Here is a 9,343-nt window from a genome sequence, read left to right as displayed (position 1 = left end):
AGTGTTTCAGCCTAAAAAAGATATAAGCAGTATTCAGATAAAAATAGCCCATATGTTTTATGGTGCTTTGTGATGTTGCGTCCATTTTAAAGCTTGAAAGTCTCAGTTACGTTTCACTGTAATTGCATTTGGAACTAAATGAGGGTGAGCTTGGGTGAACTAGTTCTGTAAGCACTGCTTTGAGAATTGATCGGTGCTTTTATTATTATTAATCTGAATAACCAGTTTTTTCTGCAAAGTAATATAGTTCATTAGCTGTGTAGGCTGTTTGTGGTTGTCAAATAATATAGCAACTTGGTTCTTGGCATCTTTTGAAGATGTATCATATTTAAATGTCTTTTGCTGATTTGTTTGGCCTTGGGTTGTATTTGTCAGTCTGACAGTCTTCAAGAGTTGATTGTTTAATATGAAAACAAAAGTTAGAAATTCTGAAACTACCTGTATGAGGCAGGTTTACTTGTTTTTTAGGCCAGTTGGCAGACAAAGGTGGAAAAAGAAACTCTTGTCGAAGCCAAGGCTTGCTTACTGCTAAGAAGCAGAAAGATATTTTTTGATATTGCTGACAACAATACTCTATACACAACCCTGTTCTTAACTTTCAGCCCCTGAAGCTTTACTCAGATGGGATGGTGGTGGTACAGAAGCGAGCCAGGACAGGTTCAGGTAAGGGTGACTTATGTCCAGCATCTCAATGGCCTTGTAGTCAACATGAAGTTTGTATTCATAATCTTTCATCAAAATAACTCTCTGAAAGTACTTTGGCTGATATTGCTTATAGGCCATATAGGCTATTGGTTAATATTTATCAATTTGTTAAAGAAATGGTACCCAAATATAAAATGTTTTGAAAATATACTCACTTTCAGGCCATCCAAGATGCAGATGAGTTTGTTTCTTTGTTGGAACAGATTTGGAGAAATTTAGCATTAAATCACTTGCTCATCAATGGATCCTCTGCAGTGAATGGGTGCCGTCAGAATGAGTGTCCAAACAGCTGATAAAAGCATTACAATAATCCACAAGTAATCCACATGACTCCAGTCCATCAATTAACATCTTGTGAAGCGAAATGCTGTGTCTGAAAAAAAATCCATCATTTAGATGTTTTTAACTTCAAACCACATTGCATCTGGCTAAATCCTCTAATATTGCTTTCTCCGGTGAAAAAGTTGTCTCGTCTAAATCAGGAGAGAAATATGCACCGATCAAGCACCGTTTACAAGAGAAAACAGCTCAAAACGGCGCTGAACAAATATGTTGGTGGATTTTGACATGAGAGGACAACAGGGAATGGACTTTTTCACTGGACGAAGCATTATTATGAGTTTATGACAAGAATTGATGGTTTGAAGTTAAAATGCCTTTATGGATTTGCTTCTGAAAAACATGCAGCTTTTCACTTCACAAGATGTTAATTAATTGGACTTTCATTCTGACGGCACCCATTCACTGCAGAGGATCCATCGGTGAGCGAGTCATGAATGCTCAATTTCTGTTTCCATGAAGAAATAAACTCATCTACATCTTCGATGGCCTGAGGGTGAGTACATTTTCAATTTTCATTCACCCCAAAATGAAAATTCTACCATCATTCATTCCCCTTCATGTTGTTCCAAACCTGTATGACTTCTGTTCTTCTGTGGAACACAAAAAAAGATAGTTTGAAAAACATCCGAAAGCCTTTCTAAAACATTGCCAAAAACTACTAATGCAATTTCAATAACATACTGCAAACTCACATTCAATCTGACTTCATTCTGGTCTGGAACAGCAACTTTGCACAATCCAGTCAATTCCTAGTGGATATTCTGCTCTACTCAGAAATACATAATTCTACAGTAGTAAAGTGTAAGAAACATACAAAAATATCCAAAGTCTATGTTTCCAATGCAGTTGCTATAAGAGCAGTGTTGTTGTTTTTTCAGCTTAAAAAGCATCAACATGCAGTGTCTAGGGAATTGCACCAGGAGCGTTTTCACAATGCTTCGTAGTCTTGAATGTCGTGTTTTGTCTCGGCATGAGGTGCAGACACGCTCGGCATGAGGTGCAGACACGAGATGCAAGCGAGTCCGCCTCTCACCCAGAACAGCATTTAATTGCAGTGATTACCAGCATTACGGAGATAATTGTTAGATTCTATGGCTCAGATTGGAGCTTTTGGGGATAATTTGCGCTGTTTTAATGTGTATGTATTGGCTTGATAAACTGGTTTCTCCAGGGAATTGAGAAACAGCCCTTCTCTCTGCAGGGGGCTTGAGGGAATCAGCCAGTCCTGAAATTGCCCGTCCTAATTTCACTTCTCGACTTCATGTCACTCCTTATGAACTTTTAGCTCAGACTATTTCTCTTTCATACGTATTCAAAAGGATTTCTGTGACTAAGAATAACTAGCTTTTGCTACAGCATTGTCTTTTCTGGTTGACTGCAGTCTTTTACCAGTGGCAGCTTTAACTTTTTTTAAGCTTTAAAAAGCTTAACAATTTTAACAACTTTCACAATCCAAACTTTCCTGTACTGTACGAGGTCTTTTTATTCGGAAAGCTCTGATTCTTGGCTGTGAGGAGACAAAACATTGGCTGAAAGTAGTTTGTCCGCTCCATATGATATAAAAGCATAACATGACTTCAGCAGCCAGCAGAGTAGAATGTGTTTATGTGGATTTGGTGCAACATGCTCATTTGTGAGACAAAGAGTCAATTTTCCGTCTGTGCCTCTGTCTCTGGGGTGTGTGCAGATGAAAATCCGCTGCCATCAAACACCTTTCAGCATCACTTGCTGCGATACACAAGGCGCTCCCAAAAATAGGATGCATTCGGTTGCGCATGCGGGGCACATCTGCTCTAAAGAGCCCATAAAAGATGAATCATCTGCACGTCAGACACTTTTTAGAGGTGACGCAGAGACTCGCTGAAGATCCACCCAAACATTCGAAAAGGTCCTGCTCTGAAAAATACAGCCTTTGTGACTTTTATCTCCCATTTGGCAAACAGGTGCATTACAGATATAGTTGAACCATTTGAAAACACTATAGACTGTCTGCAACAGGGGTCTGGGTCTCATTGCATTTGAATTAGTTTCACTGAGATGGAATACAAAGTGTGGATATATATATACACAGTGGTGGCCCAAATTATTAGAACTCTAGTATTTTCACCAGCTAAAAAATGGTTTTAAGTCAGTTATTTCTATCGTTTTTATATAATTTATATATAATTTTAAATCATATGAAGTATGCAACTGGGTGGTTGACATACTTTTAGCTATTTGACGTACTGCAGTGTGATGTACTTAACTTCTCAAACTGTTTCAAGTTTTCAACTATTATTTTATCAACTTTGTGCATGCAGCTCTAATGAGCTTACATTATTTAAAAAAACTGAAGTGATTAGTGTACTAATTCCATTGTAAAATTTCACCTGTCACACTGCAGTTTCTAGTGAACTAGAGATTTTTAAAAAGAGACTGCTAGCCATGTCCACCATCTAAAACATAAACTTGTCCTTAAATGTGCATAAGCATATTAAAGCTGCAGTCTGTAAATTTTTAGGTTAAAAATGATCCGAAATCAATATTTGAGCAAGTATATAACCAGCCATCAAAACTATCACCTTGCTTTAGCCCGATTCACAATGGTTAGCTTATAATAATGTTTTCTAATTTGAGTGGTATGGGTAGGTTTACGCGAGAAATGCGAGCATGGCACTGCGTCATTACGTCATGTCTGTAAACATAAAGATTGTAATCCAGAAAGGATTATGTGTTTATGAAACACATGTGAATGAAATTAAATGATATTCCAGTTATAAATGTGCTTCTGATTACAGATAGCCTGGGAGTACACAAGATTTGTATTTTAAAGAAAACCAGTTCGAAGGGAGCATAATTTGCTTTCTGGGTTAAAAGAATTTCTTAATATGAAATTCGAAGAGTATGACAATTAGATTAGACTGTGCAGAAGTTGAAATCTACACACTACACACTATATTACGCATAGTCACCTATGCTGATGTTGTTAACATTAATCATTTGAGAATAAAGTATAACAACAATAATAATAATTTGAACGGTTTGATGTGATATGAGCTAACTGATCTTTAGATTTAATCACCATTGGTAGTGAGATTTATGGTAATGCTTTTTTCCTCAGTTGGTCAGAACAAACATGGCAGACTTGTTACTTACTTGTTCAGATGACAATATACGGTGAAAAGTCTTATGTGGGTCATATTCCAAGACATAGGCTAGGATCTGTGATTGCGAAGTACAGTACATATCCACACCTGTGCGGTGACTGCCACACATACTCTTCAGAACATTCAATTCATCTGCACTGGAGCCGCGCCGACTCACAACCCACGCAAGCTAGATAATTCCGCACACAGCTGCAATTCCAGGTTTTCAAACAGAGATGGCGACAAAGAGGCAACACTTACGGACTGCAGCTTTAAAATTGTGATGTTGGTTTGTGCATTAACTACCCATTTACATCTACAACATGGTCCAAAAATCTGAAAATGTTTTTATTTGACATTTTTCAATTTGAGGCTAATGTTAAATTGAAAAAAAATAACATGCTTTTAGGAATGTAGCCTATATAAAAAATGTTCCCAGGTTTGCGTTTTGCGTTTACCAATTGGCAGGCAAAGGGTGGAAAGAAACCTTTGACAAAACCATGGCTTACTGACGCAGAGAAACAGGAATTATCCAGCCTGATATGAGAATGCTGCTTCATTTTATGTGACAACTTTTAGATTTACGTGTTTTCAATTTTAGATTTACATTTACATTTATCTAAAGTGACTTGCATTGCAATTAAGGTAGGCCTATATACGTTTAAATTAAAATGGATATTGAAATAGAAAAAACAATCCCGCGTTTTCAGTGATGTCTCCTGGACCCCGCTGTATATAGAGCTCCAGCCATGAATATACTTTTCTGTAGCGCCTGACGATTTCGCGCTGTTATCCTTGTTACATTTAAACTGAGAGGATCATTTAAAAGCGTGACATCACGAAGAACACTCCGAGAGCCTTTATGACACATTCAGTAGTTGGCAAGTGAGACCAGTAGGGGGTCGGATCGTTTTCCCCTGATCTTCAGCCTCCAGCCCAAGTTCGGTCTCAGTGCTGCATGAACGCACGGCGAGAGAGGGAGGTCACTTCCCTCTCCAGCATCAAACGTGAGGGATGCGCTTCATCGCCTTAGGGGACTGGATGGATGGAGCGACAGGGTCATGAAGGTGACCGCAACCTCTGGGTTGGATTTAGGGGGCCGTTTCCGCAGAAGGAGCCTATCTATAATTAATAAGAGCGAGTCGGAGATCCTAGAACCGAAGCGCAACCACCGGCGAGTCATGTCACCAACTGACAGCGCTTCCAGAGGAGCTGACGAGGAGGACAAAGGAGGATGAAGGAGGCAGAGGAGGATTATAATGAAGCTGAGTGGCAAAGGACTGTGCACCATCGTCTCCAGCAGTCTGCTCTTCGTGTGCGCCATGAGCGCCGTGGTCGTGGGATTCAAATGCATCGCGTTGGGCTCCAGGGTGCGAGCGCACTTCCACCTGGCCACCGCGGCCGGCGCGTTTTACTCGGGCATCCTGGTGACTCTCGGGCAGATCCTGATGGGGGTGGCGCTGGTCTTTTGCCGGGGCAAGCCCAGGTGTGCGAATTTCTTCCTCTTTGGGATCTTAGTGTTTCTTTTGGGGGTCCTGACGGCGTTCTCCGGCGCGGTGGTGGATGGCGACACGGTGTCCCTGGTGGAGAGGAAGTACGCGCACTATTGCCAGGACTCTGTGGATGTAAACACGGCGTGCGACCGGCTCAAAGTGTACCAGCGGGGTCTGGTGGTCTCCACTATCCTTAACACTCTGGAGTGCATCCTGGGGCTGATGAACCTGGTGATCATCAAGCGTTACCAAACGGCGCAGTGTCACCGGAGACGCCGGACGCAGAGGCGGAGCGCGCGGATCGTGCTGAACGAGGAGCGCGACTTCGCGGTCACGGAGTTCCAGCCGGTGTCCTACATCAATTTGGCGGTGTTTCACGCGTTGCACGATGCGGACGGGGAGGTGCACAGCCGGGGCCACCCGTCCATGGAGCTGCCGGGCTATTCTCCCGCCAATCCGGAGCTTAATCTCACGTACCCGTTTTCTTACCCACTTCACAACGAGTTGCCACCTGCCTACGAGGACATATTCCCTGGAGAAGAGAGCAGCAAATAGCAAAGAAGAGGAACCGAGTTGCAGTTTTGCAGTGACAATCACGCATTCGGCACGCTGAACTTGTAATCGACACGGTTATTTCTATATTACGGGGACCAACTGTTGCCTAATGTACTTTTAATTCAGTGGAGGTTACAGCCAGCGCTCTGAACAAACCCTACAGTTGTTCATAAACTACAAAACGAACCTATGAGAAGGTAAACGTACTGAAAGGATTAAATATACATGCAAAATTTGTTTTTTGACTGATTGATTGTATTCTCAGTTCATCCCTTGTCTAAATCCCAAAGGTTTGTGTACAGGATTCCCATTGGAATTTTTGGGATCTAAAGGATCCTGATTTTCTTACAGTATTCCAGCAGGGCACAAAACAAAAAGAAGTTACCAATTGGGCAAAAGGAACAAATGAGAAGGTAAAGGTACTGGAAGTATACATGAAACAATTTTTTTTGACCTTCCTGATTGATTGTATTCCCAAATAACCCTTAGTCAAAATCCTAAAGGCTTGCGTACAGGATTCATAGAGATTTTTTTTCTTATAATTGAGAAGCACCCAACCATTAAGGATGCGTTTTATAGGATTTCAACAGGAGGCAAAACAAAAAGAAGTTCAGGACAAAAAGAGCCTATGATAAAAGGTAAACTGATAGAACATTTGTTTTCTGATTTGTTACGGTGTGTGATGATTTAGAACTAATTATTTAGAACCAGAATCATAATTGTGTTATTATTCCAACAGAAAACCCAGAAAATTCCCAGTAGGGCTGTTATGATTTGCAACTGGATAAAATGTCCCTGTTGGACATCAAAAGTATTCCGAAAGGCCTGCAACGAGACGTCTTATATTCAGCCTCATGATTTGTTTATAATCTCTTCATCCCTGATGTTTCAGACAAAAAGCCACTGCTGCTGGCCACATTAAAATGACAGGCATTACCCACTGGACAGAACATTTCTGCTTAGCAGTGATGTGACTGTGGGATGTTATTAATGTTTCTGCATCATGTTGTTCCAGAATAACAGGAGAACATGCAGTTCTTCTCTTTTCAGCAGTTTATGCCCAACGTGTCAGTTGTATGGTTATCCTAGTGTATTCATTGGAGGTTACTGCCAACACTTAAAGCCATTGAAGTAAAGAGAGTGAAATAATACTTTAATTTGTTTCTTGACCATCGTGACTGATGGTTTTCCCAGATCAACTCTAGTCAATTTGTACAAAATGTATGTTATAGTCCAACAAAAAAGTACCTAATACCTATCATTGTCCAGTAGCAAGAAACCTATGAAATTCCAAATAGCACTCTAAGAATCAAATAAGAATTCCTCTAGGATTTTTCCTTTAGGATCAACACTAGGATTGAAGTTTCATTGGGAACCCTGTACACTGTATTTTTTGACTAGGGATGCACATGTATTTTCTCGATGTGGCTCTCTTGTTTTCCCTCATATTGCTTCTGTTTAGCTTCTGAATAAAAGGTGTATGTACTCTCTCCTGATGTTGCTCTTGAGTTCAGGTTAACTAATGCTTTTGTGCATGCAGTGCTTCTCGGGAGGTGACAGCATGTCTGCCTGCAGCAGGTGTTGCCATGGTTCCTTGACCCTTTTTCTACCTGCGTGTAATTAGATATGTAACAAGCCAGTCTTTGAAATGCAGATTTGCTTGGTTTGTCAAGTTTGATCTGGTGTACAAAGCAAAGCAGGTTGTTTAATGTAACAAACACATTCATACGTTTCAGTTTAGCGTTTTAGAAAGATCTCTTTGAGTCTATCTGAATGGATTTCACTGAATGCCGCAGGGACATTTTCAAAGAGCTGCGCTTTTCCTCTGAGGTATTATATGCATTACAAACACGTGGAGAATATGCCTGAGTCCGGTAATTATTCTGAGTGGATATTATATGCTTTGGCACAACACCAAAACCTCTGATGAGGCTTTTTCCGATTAAAGAGACAAGCTTTTGTCTGAGACGTTACTGGAGCTGGATGTAGAGTGGGGTCTAAAAGTCTGAGACCATGAGTGAAAGTGCTGCCTTTTTCATAATGTCGTTTGCTTTAATGACAGCAGCTCTGAAAACCTGATGATCATGTTCTCCAGAATGATTTGAGATGGTCCAAAAAGCATTTTGAGATTTGTAGGATATGTGCAAATAATCTTAGTCAGAATATACACACCCTTGTGAAATATTTACAATTTAAAATAACTCTTTTCTATTCGAATATATGTTCAAATGTAATTTAATCCTGTGATGCAAAGATGAATTTTCAGCATCATTACTAGAGTGTCACATGATGACCCTTCAGAAATCATTCTAATATGCTGATTTGCTGCTCAAGAAACATTTCTTATTATTATCAAAACAGTTGTGCTGCTTCATATCTTTGTGGAAAGCAGATCTTTTAAGAAAGATCAGCATTTATTTGAAATATTTCATAACATAAATGTCTTTACTGCCAGTATTGATCAATTGAATGCATCCTTGCTGAATAAAAGTATTACTTTCTTTCTAAAAAAAAAATCATACTGACCCCAAACTTTTGAAAAGTAGTTGCCTAATAATAGAATTTATGTCATTTTCTTTGTTTTCTTTAATTCGAAAAGTCGGAACTGTTTTCCAGTTTTGAAATATTAGATTTTTAACTTGATATCACACTTTTAGACCCTACCCTATCTTGTGGACATTATCTGCGTTTATCAAAATGTGTTTTAGATTATTTTCTTTAACACTGAAACCACTTTAGCCTGTTTGAAGCTTGTAGTGAGTGATGGTGTGCAGTATAAGTGTACAGTACATGTGTATTTTTATGAAAGGACTAAAATGAGACATCTTATCCTGAGCCTTCTGATTTGTTTTCCTCTTCCCTGAAATGTCAGACAAAAAGCCATTGCTGTTGGCGACATTAAAATGACAGGCGTTACCATTCAGACAGAAAATTTCTGCTTAGCAGTGTTGTGACTGTAGGATATTATTAATGTTTCTGCATCATGTTGTTCCAGAGTAATAGGAGAACATGCCCCTGAATGTTTAGCTGAAACGCACAAACAGCAATGCTTCTCTCTCAGCATATCCAACTTGTCAGTTGCTGGAGTTGTTTGGTTAGAAAGATGCTTAATTATGTAGTTAC

The 9,343-nt window shown here is 39.8% G+C and overlaps 1 protein-coding gene across 1 annotated transcript; it reads left to right on the top strand.

Moving 5' to 3' along the window:
- The first annotated feature begins 5,131 nt into the window (after positions 1-5,131).
- LOC107678624 (uncharacterized) lies at positions 5,132-7,625 on the top strand. The gene is made up of 2 exons (XM_016473971.1): positions 5,132-6,633; positions 6,771-7,625. The coding sequence occupies exon 1, from the start codon at positions 5,432-5,434 to the stop codon at positions 6,218-6,220; it is 789 nt and encodes a 262-aa protein (XP_016329457.1). The 5' UTR covers positions 5,132-5,431; the 3' UTR covers positions 6,221-6,633; positions 6,771-7,625.
- The last annotated feature ends 1,718 nt before the right edge of the window (positions 7,626-9,343 follow it).

This window comes from Sinocyclocheilus anshuiensis, unplaced genomic scaffold (assembly GCF_001515605.1).
Source record: "Sinocyclocheilus anshuiensis isolate Anshui unplaced genomic scaffold, SAMN03320099.WGS_v1.1 scaffold877, whole genome shotgun sequence".
Taxonomy (NCBI): Eukaryota; Metazoa; Chordata; class Actinopteri; order Cypriniformes; family Cyprinidae; genus Sinocyclocheilus; species Sinocyclocheilus anshuiensis.
The sequence above is the reverse complement of the archived record's forward strand: the minus strand, read 5'-3'. Positions and strand labels throughout refer to the sequence as shown.